Here is a 23,892-nt window from a genome sequence, read left to right on the forward strand (position 1 = left end):
ATAGTCTCACAAGAACGACCAAAATGCAAGTGCAGTGCATTTACACGGATTATTTCAACTTCAGGGCGGATATTGAAGCACGAATCTACATGGTTGAGGTACACGTGAATGTGTTGCCATTATGTCATGGTTTAGTCGTATTTTAAAATGAAAAAAAAAACTTTTTGTTTTACAAGATCCTTTAGTTATTATGTGAAATTTCATACATGTGAATGTGCCAGTCATTCCTGGAAAGACAAAACGTTTGCCTAAGAAAGGGTTTTATCGCTTTCCTTTGTTGAATACACGGCAGTGTTGTTGGTCGTAGAGTAAATGTGCATACCCGAAATATGCTCATTATCTTCATGCACCGAACGACTTCGCCTGTTGATGTGAACACTATATTCCTGCATTTTGCCGTGTCTTTGCGTGTGTTTCTGACGGGTGCAACCTGTCAGAATCCAAATCGAGCACAAAAAAATTCCCACCCACCTCCGCAAAAAAACCCCAAAACACAAAAAGAAAACAGAAAATCTGTGAAATATATTTATTGTTTTCAGTTATAAATTTATAAAACTAAAGTACTCCATCCCATTAATGCAATTCATTCAACTTCACATTGCAACGCGACAACTTGAGCGTATAATGGATGTTGTTCATTGCATTCAGTTCCCTTGATAAAAATAAACTGACCAATAGTCAAACACAAATACACATCTATTTATGAGACAGTTCTCCCTGCATTTAAGAAAGAAAAAATAATGAAATGAAACAATGAGTATGAGAAACAGTGAAGTCGAAGTGGTGTTTGACTAATTTCCTGCTCAACAGCAAATTGATACACTTCTCAGCAGCAGGTTTATGTAGTGGTCAACAGCAAATTGATATATTGCTCAACAGGAAACTGATATACTGGTCAACAACGAATTGATATACCGGTCAACAGCAGTGTATGAAATAAGGTCTGTCCGACCGTCCAAGACAGGTTAGATTTCTGACGGATTGGTCTAAATTTACAGCTAACCAGCCCGATGGTCTGGAAATTTTTATAGATGTTCCAGATATCTTTGGTTCTTTGGGTAAATCGTTTTTGGCCTGGTAGCATTATGATGTCTGGATGGGTTTTGGGCTTATTTCATACCATGTCAACAGTGAATGGTATACTGCTAAACAGCAAACTGATATACTGTTCAACCGCTAATTGATATACTGGTCAATAGCCAATTAATATACAGAGAATTGATATACCTTTCAGCAGCGATCGATATACTGGTCAAAAGTGGATTGTTATACTGACCAGCAGCAAACTGATATCCGGGACAACAGTCAGCATTAAATCTCGACATAGCGAATCTCGTTATTCGATAATCCGGTCATCTCAACATTTGGATGGTAAGTCAAAGGAATCCATTTGGGGGACCAACAGTAACCCATTTATCCGGCCATTCTTCTATTAGCCCACTAGAATAGTAATTGTAACAATCCGATCTAAGATTAAAAATTCTGCCATTCAAAATGATAATCACCCGCTGTCATGAGGTTTGTGATTTCAGATCACTTGCATGGAGTAGTGATTCACCTAAAATAGTGGTTCACCTTCACTCGTCACGCTGTAGGACCGGGTTCGAATCTTCAAATGGATACAATGTGTGAAACCCGTTTCTTGCGTAAACCTACACTCACTCATTCACACATGTGATCGAATTAGTACTGACATATCAATTTGCACTCACATTAGATGAGGATTCGTCCAAATTTAAATTCATTCCGAAAGACTAAAACCTGTGGTACAATGTGGATGCCCCAAGCCAACAAACTAGATCCATCGTTCAGATTAACGAGATTCGCTGTAACCTTTAGCAGTTATGATGTCAGTCATATGATCAAGTAGGATATGAACAAAGAGATGATGATAAATCAAAATCACAACATTCTTATATACACACTGGTTACACAACGTTGTTCAAATGTAAAAACGTAATCCATGTGAGCACTATATACACTATGGAAGTAGTTGTACATCTGCCAGCACCATTACCATAGTTATCCCTGTGTTGGGTGTTGAATTTATCATCAGCACACACGCGTTGGTACCGGTCTCCTAACGCATCTCTACATTCTTCTGGCATCAGTTTACAGTCCAGCTCCGTCTTCATGCCAATAACAGCAGGGTTGCATGTATCCAGTTTATGCATCTTCCAGGCATCGAGATCACACTGAACATGATCCAGGCGAATTCTGTTGACAAAAAGATTATTGTCACGCTGTGGCCTTTCAAAAATACCTTCATCCTTTGAAATACATGTGTATATTATCAGTTAATCAGTCTGTCCTAATTGGTTTAAGGCTCAAAACGTCTGTTGACTTTTAAAGATGGTTTCTACCAACTTGATCCCATTGGCCATTTGGTGAAAATGGGTCAACCAATTTTACTTATTCTCATCAGCAACTGACTTCCGGTTCTGGTAAACCAATTCTTCAAAATGTCTTTTGAGTTCTGTCATTGCATCTGCATGTAACACTTGACTTCAATGAGTGATTGTAACTCTCATCTGACTTCACATGCGTATTAGTTTTACGAGCTGAACCTTACCGACAGAAGTTTACGAGGAACTCCTGCTGGGACATCTGTTGCCGTTCCGCAGTCACACCAAGCTCCACCACCTTTTGGTTCTGACTCTGTATGCACCTCTGTACATCTCGGGTCGGGGTCGAGAAACACTCGAGACTGTCCAGGTACACTGAATGGAAACAGAACAATTTGTCAGTCTAGTAAAAAGATGACAGAGGAACAAGGTTCTTTGTTGGTATGTTGTTTATCGCCTCACTAAACAATATACCACCCGTTTGGCGGTGGCCTATAGATTAGACCAATCTATCCAGTGAACCAAATCATATGCATCTATCTACGCTGTTACGATACAATTACGTGTGAGCCAGGTCAGGGAGCCAGACAACTTCTTTCGACAAAAATGGGTTGCTGAAGAATGGTTCTAATTCTACCCGGGATCTTCACAGGTAGAGGTATATGGAACATACATGCCAGTCGATAAAAGCGGGGACGTTAAGAATAGAACCATCTCTGATGGGTGAAGTGTACTGGACCCTTCCCTCTGTTAAGCCGTCCGTATTATTTTTCTGTGTGTCTCACCTCTCGAACGACCCAAATTTCCCTCTTAACCTAGTAAGTCCTTGAAAGTATGAATCAACTTGTGTAGTTGGTACAAATCACATTTCTTTTTTAATATTTTCAAATCTAGCAGGTAACAAACGGGTCGTGTTATATTTTCACACAGAGCACCAAAGAAACACAGTGCAAGGAGACAAGACAACAGTCTGATATTAAGAGGCATGGCTTTCGGAGGAATGTATTGATACCACATTAACCCATAATCGTAAGAGGCAACAGACAACGTCTGATGAGGCTCCCTGACGTTGTTCACCCATGCCATTGTACTCATGTTACGTTGATCCATGCTCATGTTGCCGAGCAGTGGACTCTCTGATCCAAAGTCGATAATATACCGAAATCAGTCATATACATGGAATATGATGTAGGTTGACCTGGTGGTTAAAGCGTTCGTTGCTCTCCTCGAAGGCCCGGGTTTGATTCACCACATGGGTACAATATGTGAAGCCCATTTCTGTCCCCCGCCTTGATATTGCTGGAATATTGCTAAAAGCGGCGTAAACTCACTCACTCACTGACTGACTATTACCTTTCGGATGCTGACAGAGGACGTTGACAGTAATGTCGAGCGAATTAAGGTCAAGGCCGATGTTACGCATGACAATTGGAGATTCAGGGCATACTCTCTGCTCCTTCTTCATACACTGAACAAGTGGGTTCCTCATTCTGTGAAAGAAACGAGTCTGAAGCACAAGTCCTGTAAAAGTGAAGTTATGTGTCCCAATCCTATGACGTAATTAAAAGCAGATCAGTCACGGCTCTGTGCATTATATTTGCAATTTGATTTTTACTTTTAAAATAGGTAATTGTGACACAATTTCACAACGTTGTTTAGATTTAGTCACGTGTAACGCAGGGCTGTATGAAGCGCGCCTTGTGTTCTAATCTTATGACGTCATTAAAAGCGACACTTGTGTCCCTACGTGTATCTTTCCCACGTTAATGCTACCGTTTTTAATCAGGTTGCGTGTTTAGTCTGGGCGAAAATACAGGTAGTGTAACGCTGACAGGCATTTATTCAAAATTTGCGTCTCAGTCTGAAATAAGTCATTGTGTTACAATTTCAAAATGCTGTTTTGATTTGGTCACTTCTGATGAAGGTTTGTATAAACGATATCTACGTAGATCAATGACCTCCTATGTCAGGAAGAAACATAATTAAACCTTAGTGGAAGTTCAACACAGATATCATGACAATCAGAAACTCCTTCAACCTGCGGGATTTACATGCATTTAGTTACTACTAAGTCAGTGCACGTGTAATTATGAACATCATATGTCTAATATAAGATTATAACATATGTTAGATGTTGTCTTTACAAATACGCTAGTAAATATGCCCATTTCCAATTACATTTCATAAACAGTTTAAATTTAATAAAGATGTTTTAACCTTTAAGCTGAAAACGTATGTTGTACATGAATCTTTGCGGTAAGACAACTTCAGTTACACTGATAAGTCTCGATTTCCCAATGGTTAGCAGTTCTGAAAAGCTAAAAGGACCTTTGAAATAAACTTTTATAAGTTGTGCTTCTCTTTGTCTTGATGACTGTTTGATGTAAACATGATTCTCATCTCCATGTTCAGTCTGCACTCACTTGCAAAACGCATCCACTTCCATTAAAGTCTCACCCAGCATGTTACCCCCGGGCCGAGAGTTATTGGGCATAAATAAATCAGGCTCAAGTTTTGACTGTGAATAGCAGCCCCTCAGCTTGTCCACAAGTGAGAAACGGCATGCTGCAAAATATGAAATAATACATTTCGTTTACGTTGTTGTCTAAGCTTTATTGTATAGGAGGTGATTCAAAGTGCAAAATCTCTAGAGGATACTGAATGAGTTTTCGGGACCATAGTTCAGTAAATGATGAAAATCAGTGAAAATTGGCAAATTCTGAACTAAACTGTACACCAAAAAAGCCGCAGCTTTTCACATGCACGACATTTACACATGCTTTTTTTCGGAATTTAATGCATCATCTTCGAGCAATTCATCTGCATAAAATTTACAGTTGATTCCCCTAAGTTGGAGAAATTCATTTTCATTTTCGATGAAACTTTATGTCTTTTATACGTAACATACAGTGAGTGTTTTAATTGAGGCTAAACTTTTGATGGGTAGCATATGAAATACTTACGGTGAGCACAGATTAGGTCGTATGGCTGGAATATACTGCCGAAGAAGTTGGAAATGGAACTCTTCTCCGCCAGGGGACAGGCTGAGTTATTGAGCAAAGTGTCCCTGACCCTGAGGGAGCAGTTGAAGATATTCATATGCTGACTGAAACACGAAGGTTTGGAAGAGTAGATGTTTTTGATGGATCAACTCTTGTCAGCGGTATGAGTATTATTTTGAACGTGCACATGATGCAATGTACAAGTAAAATAGGCAAATCAGTGGTTGATAGCATGAGTAACGATCCACGTGACAAGATAACAAGTAAAATGCAGGTCATGACCATCAGTCCCCACGAGTCGCCAGATACCTATACAATGCGAAAACGACATCTTTAGGGGCCGTTCATTAATGGCTAGAGCAGGGGAAGGGGAGGGGGAGGGGTATGATTGTTATTACAGTGAAGCATGTACAACGTGGATGTGCTCCTTAAAGTGTATGTAAAAGTAAGTGACCCCACTGCATGTTACGTACAAAATATGTGAACTCTCTCTCCTCAATAAAGTTCAAGCAAATTAGTTTTAGTATTTCTGTTTGCAATCCCAATTAAAATTGATTAATCCTGCTTCTCAAAACAAAATGGTCACGCACACCTCCACACACTCAAAAGTCATAACCACCACACCAACCAATTTGTATTCCAGTTGTGAAGATATATGCTCATGCTGTTGATCACTGGATTACATGTTTACCATATAGGTCGTATATTACCGAGTGTGACGTCAATATAAGACGTACCTGCAAGCTTGATCGTGAAATACGGTCATGTCCGACGGCTGCGTGCCAACTGTTCCGTTTCTTGTGAAGTAGAGTATGTGTTGCGGGTTCAGCGTGACATTCTGTATGCACTGGTAAAACTGGGTGAGAAACACTGTCTGGCACTGCTGCTGAGACTGAGCTCCCACCAGGCTCAACACGGACACTGTCGCCAACGCTGTTAGGAGAATGGATTTAATACAGCAACCGTTCAGAACTGCCTTTGATACTCATGCTTATCACTTGCTTTCTGAAAGTGACTTTTCTGTTTAGTTTAAAATCTATATGGCAATTTGCGATTTTGAAAGTTACATATATAACCAATGGTATTATCATAAACTGTTCTTCATTGTGTTAACTCGTCCGCCACTTTGCAATTACTACCACACATGATGATACGGGTTAGAACTGATCTTCACTAACCCATGTTTATCGTCAGAGGAGACTAACGGGATCGGGTACTCAGGCTCTCTGTCTTGGTTGACACTTGTCACTGTATACCAGTTGCGAAGATCGATGCTTATGCGTTTGATCACTTGAGTGTCTAGTGCAGACTTGATTATTTGCAGACTGCCGCCACATAACTGGAATATTGCACCTATCCAACCAACTATACTGAACCGCAAAACAAATGCAATTTTGGTTTTTGTCAAGCTTTTGAATCGAAGACATAAACATGAACGCTAACTTTTCTAAGATTTAACTTTTTCGAAGGTTGCGTTTCTTTTGCTGTTCAGTATACTACCACTGCTATTACCAGGGTCATGCCTGCAACTACAAATACAGTGGTTTCGAATGCCAGATTGCACCTGACTATCATCGACTAGCACGTGTATTTTTTCAACATGACAAAAAAGTGCACACATACGTCAAACTGTGTGTTTTTAAATCTACAATGTCATGAATTCAAAGAGAGATAGGCGTTAGAAGTATTGATCGGCAGAGACTGCTATTTGCTGGAATTTATTCTTTTCACGCAGCGAATCGTAGGATAAAAGTACGAAACAGTTCCAGTCTGTATTTCAGAATCATCATACGTTTGTCTTTTCTTGTAAAACGGAAAAGGGTATGTGGGGTAGCCTAGTGGTTACAGCGTTCGCTCATCACTCCGAAGACCCTGGTTCGAGTATCTGTTCTTCAAATAGGAATATAACCATCCTTTGGGTGGTTATATTTTACGAATATTCATTTTTGTTGTCAATAGTGTCATGCATTGCGTAGCAATTACAAACAACTAAAGTAACTTAAGTCGCTGGTTAGTTGTCCAGAATGTAGTGTGTGTGCCTGCAATATTAATTCATGGGAATCACCAGAAATTGTCTCCATAAAATATATAACAGTTGCAGTTACAAACAACCCGTAAACTAACTTAAGTCGCTGGTTAGTTGTCCAGAGTGTAGTGTGTGTGCCTGCAATATTATCACCAGAAATGGTCTTCAAAATTAAATTGTACCTAGAGAAAACTGTATGAAACATAAAAGAAACATACGAAAATAAGACCCACAAAAAATTGCGAACAATAAAAATAATAATTAAAAACCGGTTCAGTTCAAATCCATGGTTTTGTGGTTGTGATGTTCAATTGTACCAAGGACGCCATGCTGTAGTTAAAATTACAGTTGTACAAGCATTTATCCGTGTAATCTTATAACTAGTCTCATTGTCTTAAGATACACCCTACCTTGAGATGGAAACGTACAAGTACATAGCATGATTGGGCGTGGCATATATAGTTAAGAAGTAATTAATTTCCGATACATTTCCACGTACTTACCAATTAGCACCCGCAGCATGTTGAAAGCTAGGAAATGGGTGAACGTGATCAAAATTTACAACCCCCAGATCTAGTTGAGGCTATTTATGTTTCCATAGATTAGCTATATGATTCTTATCTAAACACGAAACGTCACGTCTTGTTAACCAATGAAAATTAAAAGATTTTAACTCCAGGGCCTGTCATGTAACATATATGATTGACAAGAAAAGTGGGGTTGCTGTAGGGTTTATTAATTTATTTCTTCCGCATTAGATAATAGCCTTGAGGAAAATATCATCTGGTCAGAGCAAGGACTTGGTCGAGTGGTTTTTACGTGTGCGCATGGTCAAAACTGAGCACCCGTCTACATGTGTATGTTACTGATGGTGTACAGGTTTGTTGAAGCGGGACGCTGGCTATACGAAGAAATGAGTGGGTGTTCTGCGTGTTTGTGGAGAGTGTTTTGGGAGGGTTATAATCAATCATAGTTAAATATTTTGGACCTGTCAAATACTATGATAACATGTATCTCTGCAAAACATTCTTGTGGATTTAAGATGGTTAAAATTTAGCTGGCGTAATGTTTTCGTCCATGCATTGAAATAGGGAAGTATGGTTGTACGCCACTTTTAGCAATATTCCAGTAATATCATGAAGAGGGACACCAGAAATTGCCTTTAGATATTGTAAGCTTGTTGGGAATAGAACCCGATTCTTCGGTTTGATATTCGAACGCCTTACCATTGAGGCTACCCGAAATGGTTTAGTCTCATCGCATGCATCTCAATTCGCCTACGTCTCCAATGAACCTTCTTTTTTTAGAAGTGATTATTTTTATAAATGGCCTAATGTGTCAAAATATAAGCACATTTTTAAGTTTTTATGTCCAAGAGATACATGTTAGCTTGATCGCCCTTTGCAAAGGCAATAAATTTTAATAATTTGTAGTATTTTGTATCGTACTTTTGATTGGTGAATGTTTGTTTTAACTTCTTTTCTACTCATAGTGTAAATATTCTTCTACATTAGCTAGGCATATAATGTTTGGAGGTTGTTAATTTTCTCCTTGAAAACAAATAATATATTTTGTTATGTTAATTCAATTTGTCCTTCGCCCAATATTCCAAGCCATGAGGACAATTCGGTCCATACTCCTTTTACAAACATACACTCAGATGAAGAACTGTGAAAGTGTTTTTCCGATTCTATATATTTTTGGAATTTCAGCATGCCCACTCCTTGGACTTGACGTATTGATTTCTTACAAATAAAACTTGTTTATGTTAGGTATACAGCGTTGTATCTCCAGCAGTGACCTCAAGTTAATCGAGAATGGGAATATGCTGAGTCAGCTGATTCGAACTTCCCGTCAAATGACAGTACCTTGTAGTATTCCACCATTGCCGCCAGACAGGGGGATAGCATAACATTTAACTGTGGGGTGAAGTCCACAAGTGTGTTGTTCTCTGCAAATCTCCACATTGCGACCACAGAGTATAGCGTATGTTTGTGACTTTAAACAGGCATGATAGGGATGGGTATTGGGGAGAATTTTCATTTGCGATATATTGCGATACGGAAGCAAACATTGTGATGTTTTTTTACCCAATATACTGCAAGAAGTTTTTTTCAACAAAATACTATTTGTAATCGAGTTAATGCTTGCCTTATAAAACGCAACAAAATAATTATGCCTGATTAAGCTTTAATGAAAACTTTTAATCATGACAAAATGAAAATGTAAGTAACATTAGTATTTGGCAGAAACAAGGAAAGCAACAATTTAACACCAACACAGAGGTTGGTAACTTGGACAAGTTTCTACACTATTAAAAAAAGCCCTTATATTCTAGTCCTTAGGATATTCAGATCCAAAACATAGTGAAACACTTGAACATTAAAATTAGGAACACAACTTCAAACCGAACTTACATTTACTTCAGGAGTGAAAAACAGAAATATCCGAAGATTTCCGAGTGCAACAAAGTTTTCCGAATGCATGTCAAAATAACGGTTGCCGATCAGTTTATCGCAACAGGTATCGTTTTCATGTCTGAACCGGTTAACCGGTATTATCGTCCACCCACATGGGATGATGCCAGGTGACATAAAGATGCGGCTTCATCAGTAGTCGGTTCGGCTATCACACCATGTGTTCATGAATCACCATCAAATGCAAATATAAGGCCAAAACATATCGCTCAGCTGAAGGCAAGTCGCAAACAGTCACAACAGCGGAACTGCACGGGATCGTATTTTGTCACCCATGCGTCAAATTTGGAATAGTTATTTATGTGCCTGATATATACACTGTTTCGAAAATGCCCTGAATTTCGGTAGAAACTAGTCAGAAAGAGCATTCTCACTAAATGATCCTTCTCAAAGTAAATGTTAAAATCGAATTGAACCGGATCCTCGCACAGCTAAGGGATGCAACTGTACACAGTAGACTACAGCAGTAGTGCTCGGGTCAGGCTAGATAATTTCAACGACAGAAAATGGTTCCATGATTACAACTGTACTGAAAGTTCTTGAAATTTATAGCCACTAGTTCCTGGGGCAGTGCCGGGCCAGGTCACCTTACCGTCTGTGGCTTTGAAGCCGCGACCTCTGCCCCAGGATATCACGTCTATTTTAATGAAAATTATGATTTTGCAATTCATATGGCCTATATTGGTGTAGGGGTAGTTTCTATCATTTACATTATTTACGAGTTTGCTTCTGCTATTGACAGGAAGTTGCATTGATACCACTTCACAGTTTGATATCCTAAAAACCAAACATAGGCATATCTCTGTTTGCTTCTACTATTAGCAGGAAATTGATTCCACTGCACTCTTTTTATATCCTAAAAAGACAATAGACAAATCCAAGTTTATTTCTACTATTGACAAGACGGTGATGTCATTATCCTGTTGATTTCTGAAGAGACAACGCAGACACATCTGAATATGTTTCAGCTATTGACAAGACGATATCACTATCCTGTTTGATTTCTGAAGAGACAACATCGACACATATAAATTTGTTTCATCTGTTGACAAGCCGATGATATCATGATGAAAGTTTGAAAGAAAGTTGATATGTTTGATTTAAAAGACATATTTGATCTGTATTGTATAATTCAATGCTGAAGATCTCTGGCAAGATGATCCTTGGGTTTACTTAGATTGTCATAAGAAAATCAGACAAATGACATTAGGAATATGCGAAGATCGTCATTTGTATGTTAAGGTGTTATGAGGACATGGAACCATTCATGGATTACAACCTTTTCATTCTCTGGAACTAACCATACCGATCCTTGTCCTTCTTGCTGTTGAATAAGTAAGTATAACAGGAGAACTGTGTATTCGCTTGATAAAAGAACAGAAAGTAGCACTGAAACGTTATTGTAAAGAAAAAGAGACGTTATCAGTGAAACGTGTAAAATAACAACCAAACAGACAGAGCTCGGTCCATATTTTATTATTCCAGCATCGTGACCTGACAAGATGGCGGCACCACATCCGAGACAGCGACATTCCCAAAATTAATACCTAAGATAAAACGAAACATAACCACTGGCAATTCTAAAACGAAATAGGATCATATTACAAAAAGGGAAGTATTTAATGACATATCACTGACGAAGAAGAACCATTGTCTTCATGATCTTTACGAACACACTGAATTTCAACGGTGGGCAAACACGAAGTTTCTTCAGTTCAACATATGTCATATCTGGGATTTCACTTTCTTAGTAAAGTACAAATTCTAGTACGTTTTTCGGTTGAGTCCCATCCGGGATTCGAACCCGCACCCTCAGAGTCAGGCACCTAATCGCCAGCACACAAAGTCAGCCGCCTAGCCCGCTCAGCCACCGCGACTTCCAACCGAAAAAAGTACTAGAATTTGTACTTTACTAAGAAAGTGAAATCCCAGATATGACATATGTTGCATTTGACCACTTTCTAAATGGCATCGTGTAATCATTTCTTCAGTTCGGTAATAATCTTTAATGACTTCATGACTTACGTGGCGTGACTTCTGTTGGTCCATTCATCCAAAGAAGATCACCTGTGAATCTGCGTTGTATGAATCAGTGGATTTAGACAGAATTGACTCTTGCTTCCATCTATACCATTAAAGACAGAAGTCAGAATAAAAATATAAATGTATAATAACGATCCTATTTGTTTACGTGATATACGTAGGCCACAGAATCTTCAAAAGACATTTTACCTATTTGCCTTAACGGGCGAAAACTTTATGAAGATCACTTGAATGGAAAACTGAAAATTAGATGAGCAGCAGAAGATGGATGGTGTCAGAGGTGCGCGACAGTTATGGAGAGAGTTCATGCACAATTCTTTCAACAGCGACTTTCGGATTTCTGAAAGGAGGAACACTTAATCGTGTTTGAAGCTGTAGGAGTATTTCATCATATATGTGCACTCGTTTCATACACACACTACAAGAAAAACCAAACTGGGTCAAAGACTTTGTAATGTTATGATCCAGATTTCTTTGGTTCAGAAGCTGCCATACGTAACATCATTCTGCTGGAATGAACAAGAACAGATTTAAACAACAAATAAACAAACTTTACGAACGAGAGTATAGGTATTTTGTTAATGAAGAAAGTCCAAGGACTAGGGATCGTACTAATTCTTGCAGGGGAAGGTACAGTTTGCGTATTGGTCGTTTCATATGTTATTCAGTACGTAATAAAAAGTGGATTCAGACCACCTTCCACCTACCTTCTTTTTATCCACTCTTGAGTTTCATCACTTCACTTCACCCTTGAGGGAACATGGCCCAGAGATGGTGGGCACGGAAAGAGACAGACCCGTAGTCTACTCCATGTGGGTTTTATGTGTGATTTCTATTTAGCGTGTTTGTTGCAGCAATGTGAACTGAACTTTACATTCTCGTTCATCTCACCAAAGGGGATAGCGGTGTCGTCTAGTGGATGAGGCGAACGCTCGTCACGCCAAGGACCTGGGTTCAATTCCCCATATAGGCACAATGTGTGACGCCTATTTCTGGTGTTCCTCGCCTTGAGATTGCTGGAATATTGCTAAAGAAAAACTATACTTTCTGACTCACTCACTCGAGCGAACTCTTAAACCATGCATCTCAGTCCCCTCTATTTTCACCTTTCAATAGATGTAATTACCTCCCTTTACCATTGCATACCACTAAGGAGAAAGTACTTTCTCTCTTATTCACAATGCATTCAACCGAGCGAAACATCATTTCACCTTTCAGTAGAAAGACAATGTAATCAAACTCTGCTAAATGTGGGAGTGCCTGTCATATGACAGTTAACATGACTTTGTGATCATCTCTTGCGGATTGTATGACAGAATTTTCAAAATGGGACCATCATTATCAGCACTACAGAATAAGTATTTTTTACATGCTTGATTTACTGAATAACAAAAGTTTTTCGTTCTGTTTGCATTTAGATGGGCCACTGCCAGTTGGTTCCTTTGCAGTGATTAATGGTAAATATGGTGAGGAGAGAAAACAGGGTGTAGGGGTACTTCTTTCAGTGTATATACATGAGACTGTATCTTTGCGTGTCTCAGAAGAGGTCTGCCCTCGTTCATGAAACCAGGATTTTAGAAACAACTGCATGTGGTTCTTCCCTTCGTCTGGTGTACGGGTGGTGCTGATGCAATTCCACTCGCGATCTTTGTCCCCAGTAAGTACTGTATAAAGGCACAGGCAAATGGTATTGTGTCATTTTGTGTTGGTGATCTTTTGACTTATTTGTTTAGATTTGATCCAAATAAAGGATATGATTACATGGCAGTTGTTCCGATTGTTCGAAGTTTGTAAGATGACTGACATAATAGAGAAAATAGCCGGTACGTTAAAACGCAAGTACGCCGCTTATCAAAATGAAATAGAGCCTTAGGTATGTTTTGTCTGATTCCTTGTTGCGATTAAACATCAATACAATCAATCATCTGGAACCTTTTCACCAAAACACTCAAGTGGCGCCCACCAGTAACAAGCCAACGTCAGGTCGGTTGGATTCGAACCACGCACCTCTGATACACCCACCGACTCTTACACTCCGTACAATACCTGGCAACCGAGCTGTACTTGAAGGAACAGTGCAACGACGCCGACGCGCCTACGATATCTGAGCAAGACGCCCATCCCCAAGACCCAATTCTGATACCAGTACAACGTCTGTTAGTAACTGGTGACAGTGACGTGGCAGGACTTCGTGACCTTTCCAAGAACACCCGCATGTAGTATCATTACTATTTGATTGTGAAGATCCGGGTGAGAATTGATCTTCAGCAATTTGCGTAGATCGATGCTCATGCTGTTGATCACGGGATTGTTTGGTTCAGACTCCATTATTTACAGACCGTCGTCATATAGATGGGATATTGCCAAGTGCGGCATAAACTGATCTCACTCACTCAATTAATCAATCATCACAGTTAGATTGTGATTATGCAATTAACTCTCACATTTTGTTAAGAATGTGAATTTTTTGAAAACATGAAACAATGGAATCTTTAATCCTACGACTGTAGTAGGAGCAAATTCTACAACTATCAAAGTTTAAGGATTTACATTTAATATTCATATCTTGTACACATAGAATGACACATTTTTGAAAGCCTTTTTGTTTATTTCTTATTTACAGTCATGTGTGACGCAACACTTCATCACAAACAATACAGCAACTGCTAACACAAGAAAGGAGCATTTTTGCATAAAGCAATGCGAGGCATGCATATTTTGTATGCATACATAATAGCTGAATGGATTACTGTACAGATCCTTTGAATCAATGCTATTATCTGACAGTGATCATAAATCACTTCCCATCCACGAAAACATATGACCAGAGTACTAAATCTACTGTTAAGAAGAAAAACCGAAAGTTGCACGAACAATTCGCACATCGGTCGCAGTGAAGAGAATTTTTCTGTGGGGAAAAATGCATTAATTAAAAGTGCCTCAAACGCGACCTTGACGCGACAGATACGCGCGTCGTTCCGATCAAGAAACAAACTTGCAGCTGAGGCATACGTTGGATATACTACTGTCATTGGGTTCCACTGAACTAGGGGAAATATGTCCTCAATTTGAATAAATATCTGTTTTAAATGCAAGACTATTTACAATGGGACCTTAGCACTACTGTCCTTGACGCGGACAACGAAACAGCAATTGTATGAGCAAACGCATGGGGATAAATGTAAATAGGTCAAAATGGCAAAATGTTTATTGACCGCAATAAATGTACTTTGTACTTTATATAAAGAGTAAAAATAGAATCTGCAATATATATTTCTCATTTCAAGCGTTGTTTGTAACTCAGCACCAGTAATAAAACACAAACAGCACATTTCCTTTTCTCCGTTATTATAACTTCATCAGGATGCTTGTCTCTGTTTTATTAACCATTGCTCAGCAATCTCTTACTCCGAAACACTTTCGGTAGGGAGTGACTTCAGTGATTAAAAATGGCGGCAATCAACACAAACGGAAGTGTTGCCATGGATACGTAAGCGGAAGTTGCACCACCCCCGGGTCTTTTGTCTCGATTGAAGTTGTCGATGTGGCATATTTTATCGACGGTGCTCTTCAGGCTCTCTTTGCAGACATCCGGGAGGAGGTTGCACTCCAGCTCTGTCCTCAGGCCCAACACTGCTGGGCTACACGACTTGTGCTTCTTCCTACCCCAGGCGTCAAGGTCACAACCAACGTGATCCACACGAATCCTGAAATAAGTGATCACGGGTAATGATGCATAATAAGGTGCGCCTGTGATAAGTAATATATGTATATTACTTCATGAATCAGCTCCACTGCATCGGGTAGTTTAGTAGTTAAAGCGTTCACTCGCATGGCGTAACTACCATATTGAGAAAAATGTCCAGGCTTACACATGATTGCCGCTAAAATGTTTGGGCAAGACTTCAGTACTATCTAAATATTAAGCATGGTAACCGATCGGACTTATACGAATAAACTGACGCGCTACTCGCCGGGCTCGTCACGGTGAAGGCACGGGTTCGATTCCCCACATGGGTTTAGTGAGTGATCTGTCATCTGTCCCCGCCGTGATACTGCTGTAACATTGCTCAAAGTGCCATAAACTAAACTCACTCATTTGCTCAAATGGATGCGAAAAGGGTTTTGTTTATAAGCCGCCGTAGCATGACAGGGATTTCGTGAGGAACTAGGCAATAATCAAATAAATACTTTTGTGTATAAATTGTGAGAGTCTACCAGGCCGGGGTCTGATTAGAGAATAGTGATTAGCAATTGTCTGATCAGTGATTTTCCATGATTACTTCGTATATACTGAACAGCGAAAGAAACGCAAGTTTCGAAATTATGAAATCTCATAAAATTAAGCGTTTATGTTTATGTCTTCTATGTAACAACTGGACAAAAACCAGTTCCGTTTCTTTTTTTTCAGTAGTATATACTATGGGGTTTCTAAATCAGAATAATTGTGACTGTTATTTCACCCTTTCCGCCCAATGGAAGCAGTTTCGGACGATAATCGAGAATGTTACTCTCAAGCTTTGATGTTTTATGTTGTCCCACAATGAAAGTCATAGAGTATTGTGAGAAGCCGTGGATATACATGTATATATGTATGTGCATTTGGATCTTACCTATATATACCATTCACAAAATGTAGGGGATATTAGACTTACACGCTTGATAAAATGCAAATAATGAAACCGTGGAGGAAAATATCGATCACCATTTATTCCATTCCTTTGGAAATGTTTCATCTGTGTGGATATTACAAAACTGCTATGATATATATTACTTTTTCTCGCATGCACTGGCATTGGCTAGTAGTATATTCGCAAAATGGAATGTCCCCTGCTATTTTATAGAGTATATATGTTTGTGCATCGGCAGTGCAGTGACTGAAGTTTGGATAACGCCGCGTTTAGCAATATTGTACCCGTGTGGGGAATTGAACGTTATAGGCTTCGGGTTGACGTGCGAACGCTTTAACTCTTAATTTTCGCACATGTGTATGCAGTTGTATGCCTGTTTGCATCTCTTTGCATGTGCATGTAAATATGACTTACTGGCAGAATCTGTCCATAAACTGCTGCTCATCCAACCTCTCTTGCTGTGAGGCCACCATCAGCTGCACGGTGTCCTGGATCTGTGACTGTTGACATTGCAAAACTGATTCTGTCTGTTCAGCGAAGCAATCAATACCGATGAGGTACACTGCAAGACAACACAGAGAACATCGTAATGGAAAAGTGAGTGACTGTGATTTTACGCCGCTGTCAGCAGTATTCCAGCATCATCTCGGCAGACGGAAAAATTGGGCTACATTGTACCCATGTGGGGAATCGAACCCGGGTCTTTTCGGCGTGACGAGCGAACGTGATATTGCGTGTCTCCCACCGTGATATTGCTGGAACGACGTAAAAAACTAAAACTACTCACTCACTCAAATTACGATTGCCTCTTTTCAAGAACAACATGTCAGGGGTTTACGTTTATTGGCTGGATGCTTTCATGACATGACGTCTTCAGGGGCAACAGTGATAAAACCCAAGAACAGAGAAACTCTTTGCCAATAAATCTTTCGGTTATATTTTCCTTCATAATAAGCGGACACCTTGTGTCATCATTGATTTTCAATTATTCGTTGATATCATTTTAAAGGATGTGTTTCCTTTCAGCTCTGGAGGAATTTGATCTGATGTCAGTGAATACGGCGTAATGTTTCCGTTGAAGAGACATCTCGAGGACATGAAATGTGACCAGTCCAGTATGGGTGCATTACAAGCGGAAAATCGCTTTGGGTAAGCAAATGAATCGCTTATTTGGGGCTTGCAACAGCTCGACGCGTTTATCGCTCTTCCCAAAATGGCAGAGCCATTACCGTTTTTTCGTCTGGCACTAATAGAGAACGTAATAGGAGAGTCTCAATGACGAGTGATGAATTTACGATTGTTGGTTACTACATTGTACCTGTGGAACAAACTGAGGATGCTGGAATGTAAGCTGTTTTTTGCCAATTTAACAGCCGAACAATTTTGATCAGCCTTCGAATTCAAACTTTCCTTAGCCGCCATTTTGGTTTGAGAACGAAGCAACATCATCCAGCGATTGATGCGACTGCAAGTGGCTGAAAGTTAGCACTCCGTTGTGAGGCGAATCGCTGTACATCGCTTGCAAGCGATTGTTTTTTTTTTGTCTGTCTGAGGATATACTTACGGTCAGTATGCTTGCACAAGACTCCCACACCTTTCTCCATGGAATCAATGTCCAGGCCAATAGCTCGCAGTACAATTGGTGACTCCGGGCAGTCGTCTCGCCTCTTTTTCATACACGTGACAAGAGCGTCCTTGTTTCTGGAATGAGATTTACATAGCATTCCCGAACCATAATACATATTTAAGCACTTTCAAACACGATCCGATCCCGAAACGACTGCCTCGTTTATGTAACTTCAACGGGGGAACAGACGTTTGTGAGTTTCCGTACGTTTGGTCTGCTGATCCTGCGGTCGAATCTCAAGCCAACCCTAATTGTGATCCTTGGTCAGCACTGTACACGTGCTGTACTTGTAACTTTTACGAGTTTTTGTTTTGTTTGCTTGTTGTTTGTTGTTTTACGCTCGCTCTCACAATATTCCAGCTATATGGCGGCGGTCTGTGAATAATCGAGTCTCGACCGGACAATCCAGTGGTCAACATCATGAGCACAGCTCGACGTAATTGAGATACGATTACATGTGTAAGCGCACCTGAACACCTAATCCCATTTGCCGCCTCTTAGAACAAGCAGTGTTGCCGAACATCAGATCAGTTTGAGAGCCACCGATTAGCTGTTCTACATCCTCATTTGATATGCGTTAATGAATGTTTAATATGTTAGAGTCAGAACCACGTAAAGGACCCTCAGGTGAGATTTTTTACGATTAAAGAAACATTTTTGTCGCATTATTATGATTATCATTATTGGGATATTTATTTTAGTACTTTTTCCCCAGAAGAGTGAAATGCCTGCCACGTAAACAACCTTTGTGTGTTTGTGGTTATTATCCAAAGTAAGCAGAAACTCCATTATTTAACTTGAAGACTTTTCAAAAGCGTGTAAGAAAATTCCAATCAGGAAAATGATTCAATAGTGATAACGCCCTCACGAATAGATGCGTAAGTGACAGAATCACTGTATATATACTCTCCCCCAAAAGAAACGCACAATGAAAATTGCAGTGTCATGTAGCAATGAATTAAAACGTGATTCATTTTACAAAAGGGTTTGCACTGTTTATGAGTGCTGTGGTGTTTATGTCTTGAAACATCACACCAAAACGCACATCCGTAAAATAGCCTTATTTAGCCGCATGATTTCCAATTTCGGCGTGTAGTGTCACAGAATACACAATTCACATGCAATGCTCGTGAAAGTTGGGGATCAGATAGTCTCAATGATGGGTATAAAAGGTTCATCGCTGTTTGTCGAGTATCCACTGTATTTGGAATATTGTTGACGAATGCAAAATGCCACGTCTAAGTAAATTCAACCGTCATATCGCCACTGGTATCCTTGAAGCTGGTCATTATCAACGTGCAGTTGCCCGACGCATGAATGTTCACCAAATAACCATTTCACGGCTCAGGAAGAGATGTCGCCGGCAGAATTCGGTAGCAGATGCCCCTCGTAGTGGGCGACCTCGAGCGACCACTGCCGCGCAGGATCGCTACATCCGGGTACATCACCTGTGTCATCGAACAGCTACAACGACCAGTACCGCTCAACAAATACCCGGATTGAGGCGGCGTCCTGCACAGACCGTCGGGAACAGGATGGTTTACGTGCCAGAAGACCTTATTTTGGCCCTGTGCTTCGACAACAACATCGTGGACATCGAGGTGAATCGTGCATCAATGTTCAGGTCTGGAACCTACCGAATTGGCGTAGAATCAGGTTCAGTGATGAATCACGATTTCTACTGGAACGACGCAATGGAAGTATGTACAGACGTCGATGTGAGCATTTCGCCGACGATTGCGTTCCCCAGGTGGATAGATTCGACTAGGGAAGTGGTATGATGTGGGGAAGGATCACCTGTCGTTCGAGAAGTGATTTGGTGATGATCCAGGGCAACCTGATTGCTGAAAGGTACTGTGACGAAATCCCACGCCCATCCCTCCTTCCAATCTTTGGTCGCCAGAGGGAGTTGTTTCAACAGGACAATGCCACACACAGCACATCACACTAGAGACTTTCTCCAGAACCACAACATCAGTGTGCTCCCCTTTCCCTCAAGATCACAGGGCTTAAAATCGATCGAACAGTTGTGGGATGCCCTGGACAGACGGTTACGACGTCGTAGCCCTCAGCCCCAGACACTTCAGCAACTTGCACATGCACTACAGACAGAGTGGGCTGCGATTGGGCAACAAGATGTTTCAAAATAAACAGTTGAAATTCCTATATGCGTTTCTTTTTTGGGGGTATATTTTGACCTTTTAATTTGCGTTTTTAGCAGGCTCATGTATCCCTATTGAAGGAAAAATATTGGAAATAACTGTAAAATAGTCATCAATAGACTTCCGTTGGCCTTACTTCCTGACACCTAGACTTAAGCTGCAATCCAAGTCACTCACTCACAAATTCACCTCAATCCTCAGTCGCTACAACTGACTGACAGACTATGGAAGGTGAGGCATTAAAAAGTGTCAACATCATCACCGTCATTTGAAGTAAAATGAGTTACTCACTTGCAGAATGTCTCGGCCTGGTCATCTGTCGTCCCGATTACAGCGCCACGCCCCATTGTGGAATTGGACAGGAATAACTCCGGGTCAAGATGGGACTCAGTGTAACAATTTCGTAAGTCTGTTGTAAGCGTTTGGCGACAAGCTGTGAATAGTCAAAAACACAAGTAAGATACTGTAAATAAAAAAAACCATTTTATAGCTTGCAGAATCGCGTCAATAGTTTGCAGAAATACTTCTGCAGTGCGCAGAAACATTTCCAAAGTTTGCAGAAATACTTCTACAGTTTGCAGAAGTGATTTCTTTCAAATGAATTATTGAAAAAAAGTACTGACCTGAAAAAGGACACAGGGAAACAGTTCAGTGGTACATTCATAAAGCCATGAAATATAAACTTGAATGAAACAATTTACTGTTGTGCAGGAATATGTCGAATCATGATACTAAGCATTTTGGAAGCTGACGAGATGGACACTTTAACATAGATTCTTGCTTGACGACAATATTAGAATTTATGGCGAAACATCGCCTGTACAGAATAAGGAAATTGTATATTCGTAAAAGAATTGTCCTCATTCTTCACGATGCTACTTCTTGAGGTTAATTCTGCAATTCAATGTTGAAGAAATAACCATTATATGGTACTTACGATGAGCACAAATTTGATCAAAAGACCCAAACAAAGCCCGGAACTGCCGGTCAATGAGTGGACGCTGGTCTTCGGACTGAGTCTGGCTGGGACTGCACATTGAGGCATTGATCAGCTCTCTCATGAACACGATGCTGCACTTGACAAGTTCTTCTTGTCGACTGAAATTAACACCATCCGTTCAGATTGGGTGATACAAGCTGTAACAAAACACTTCAAGCTCCGTTGTTGTGACCTGCAGTCAATCTTCTGCACGTTACAGTTATCAATTGTTGAAGTAAAGTAAAGCTGATTACAGCTGAAGTTTTTGTGGCTTTGGTTGTGACATTCAGCTCCAGATTTTCCTCAGTCTACACTTCTTTTCTCTCCCAAGTTTGCCTTTGAGGACATCATATTTTACATGTTTCACGTTGCAACAAAATTCTGAAATTTTATTATATCTTTTTTTGTTTGTTTGTTTGTTTTTTGCGGGTGGGGTTGTGTCGGCAATAAAATCAGAATGATGGGTCGAGCGATAGCACAGAAAATAAACATTCTGATGTAATGCAGACGTTCTGTGGTTTGCCTATATTCCTAAGTATGCATAGAGTGCGCGATGGCCATGAACTGTCCTAAATACACTGGCTGTTTCATCCTCCTTTACCATCACTTTATACATGAAAATGTTGCGTTGCTGAGCTCCAAGAATATGACAATATCAATGGACTCAATAAGGAGAATTTGGATTTAATCATAGTGATAGTGATCTGTGCAGAAGACATCCAGGATAATAACCATCCTCTTTGTTATGAACATGGCAAAATGTATTTAATGACAAATACAAGCAGGACCTATAAAAGCGCCCTGCATCACGCCTACTGTTTCCAAGAAATAATTCTAACAACTCATTGATAATGTTTTAACACAACAGACTAGCTACCAATACTTGTGCGAATAACAGCATCAAGACATACCACCGTATAACTTTGGACTTTCGGAACTTTGAATTACAATTTTAGACTGAATCCGACGTTGTGGAATAATTACGACTACCTAACTTTTACATGAACATTACTATTGAAATCCTCCAACTCTAGGTGGGAAGAGGTTGCAGTTACTGTCTAGAGACTACCAGTGTTTCCAAAACCTTTCACTGAAATCCATGGCAGCTGCCTTATGATCCGTGTTATTTGATTGGCTGTTGGACATCATTTGTGGAACGATTTTTACTACTTTTCCCTGACCAGTTTCATTTTGTACACACTGTAAAAATCTTGGCAGAATCAAGATGTATATTTAGTCCATTTGTTTTGTTGTCCTTTATATTTTCCGCTTGAAGTTTTGACGTTTTGGGAATGATTGCCAGGAGGAAAGTAGGTCCAAGCAATAACTCACTGATAAGCAATGGTTAGCCAGGGATATATCGTTTCCTTATTATTTCTAATAATTACTAGTATAATGCTAAAGATGTCCATCACTTAGGCGATAATGAAGTTGATGATGAAAATTATGATAACTTCGGTCTCTTAGTGCTCACCCACCTGCCTGTGTATTGAATGTGTTTGGACAATGGTGCTGTTGATGACGATTATTTACCACCCTGTGCCACGATCACCCGACCCCTCCCTGTGCTTTGTTTTCCAAGTGCTCACCCACCTGCCTGTGTATTGAATGTGTTTGGGCAGTGATACTGTTGATGACGATTATTTACCACCCTGTGCCACGATCACCCGACCCCTCCCTGTGCTTTGTTTTCCAAGTACTCACCCACAAGCCTGTGTTTTGAATGTGTGTGGATCAGTGTTGTTAGGGGCTTGACCATTGGTTCTGTTGGTGACCAGCCAGAGAAAGTTGTTTACGTCCATGTTGCTGTGTCCAACACAGGCATACAGCCGCTGTAGGAAGGTCTGCTGACAGGTGGTCATTCCAGTGGACTGACCAGTTGCCATGGAGATGAGTGTCAAAACAACACAACCTATACGGCGATTGTAAAATTAAGAAAGTCATGTTGGTGCATTATGATTTGAAACAAATGTTATACAAAATGATATTCACGTTGTAAGTGAAATCTCCTGTGGGACTACTGTTATGGTGGAAACTTCCGTTCTTCTGGGAAAACGTGTGAGATTATCGGCCTGGAGGCATCTCTATCGTTTTCATGCGCTTAGCACATTTTCTTGAAAACGCTTTACTGTTATACACAAACTATAGATACACTAACTGATAGTGATCATGATAATGAATGTGATGTTAAAATGTGAAAGACCATCAACAGGGTTAAATTATGGTATATTGCGCTTTCTTAAATTTCCGATTCCTTTGCTCCAAAGTGGAAAATATATATTTATGTACAAATATGTGTGAATATATTATCCCCGTGTGTTAAATAGACATTCTCAGAGTAAATAGATGTAAGATTTAAAGTCATTCACATGTGGAATATACCGGCATTCACACGTGAATAACAACAGTGCACCGGAAAGTTTTTCTAAAGTGTTTGAAATGTCCTCGTTACGATGACAACAATCGGCCACAATATTCACAGAAAAAGCAAGTGGGAAAGGTCAAGCAGTTCTCACCGGTTATTAGTTTGGCCAACATCTTGGTGTATCCTGGGTGTGTGGGTGTCCCTAACCCGTGTGAAAACACTGATCAAAAATATA

At 40.0% G+C, this 23,892-nt stretch overlaps 2 protein-coding genes across 2 annotated transcripts; both read right to left on the reverse strand.

Annotated features, from left to right (window-relative positions):
- Window positions 1-511: 511 nt before the first annotated feature.
- On the reverse strand, window positions 512-7,955 carry LOC137268456 (uncharacterized). Its single transcript, XM_067803022.1, has 7 exons — window positions 7,877-7,955; window positions 6,085-6,280; window positions 5,309-5,451; window positions 4,769-4,910; window positions 3,699-3,835; window positions 2,573-2,720; window positions 512-2,217 (listed from the first exon to the last, which is right to left on the reverse strand). The coding sequence occupies exons 1-7, from the start codon at window positions 7,893-7,895 to the stop codon at window positions 1,929-1,931; spliced, it is 1,074 nt and encodes a 357-aa protein (XP_067659123.1). The 5' UTR covers window positions 7,896-7,955; the 3' UTR covers window positions 512-1,928.
- A 7,227-nt stretch (window positions 7,956-15,182) lies between these two features.
- LOC137268313 (uncharacterized) lies at window positions 15,183-23,892 on the reverse strand. The gene is made up of 7 exons (XM_067802864.1): window positions 23,809-23,892; window positions 22,997-23,204; window positions 21,251-21,411; window positions 20,605-20,746; window positions 18,089-18,225; window positions 16,939-17,086; window positions 15,183-15,600 (listed from the first exon to the last, which is right to left on the reverse strand). The coding sequence occupies exons 1-7, from the start codon at window positions 23,828-23,830 to the stop codon at window positions 15,330-15,332; spliced, it is 1,089 nt and encodes a 362-aa protein (XP_067658965.1). The 5' UTR covers window positions 23,831-23,892; the 3' UTR covers window positions 15,183-15,329.

This window comes from Haliotis asinina, chromosome 16 (assembly GCF_037392515.1).
Source record: "Haliotis asinina isolate JCU_RB_2024 chromosome 16, JCU_Hal_asi_v2, whole genome shotgun sequence".
Classification (NCBI taxonomy): domain Eukaryota; kingdom Metazoa; phylum Mollusca; class Gastropoda; order Lepetellida; family Haliotidae; genus Haliotis; species Haliotis asinina.

Bases quoted from the DNA above. Each gene is read 5' to 3' on its own strand.
- LOC137268456 (XM_067803022.1), bottom strand. The intron at 4,911-5,308 runs GTAAGTATTTCA...CATATTTTGCAG, and splicing joins CGACCTAATCTGTGCTCACC to CATGCCGTTTCTCACTTGTG. The intron at 2,721-3,698 runs GTAATAGTCAGT...GTTTCCATTCAG, and splicing joins CCTCTGTCAGCATCCGAAAG to TGTACCTGGACAGTCTCGAG.
- LOC137268313 (XM_067802864.1), bottom strand. From the start codon at position 23,830: ATGTTGGCCAAACTAATAACCG. The intron at 23,205-23,808 runs GTGAGAACTGCT...ATCGCCGTATAG, and splicing joins GTTGGCCAAACTAATAACCG to GTTGTGTTGTTTTGACACTC. The intron at 18,226-20,604 runs GTGAGTAACTCA...ATCTCATTCCAG, and splicing joins CAGGCCGAGACATTCTGCAA to AAACAAGGACGCTCTTGTCA.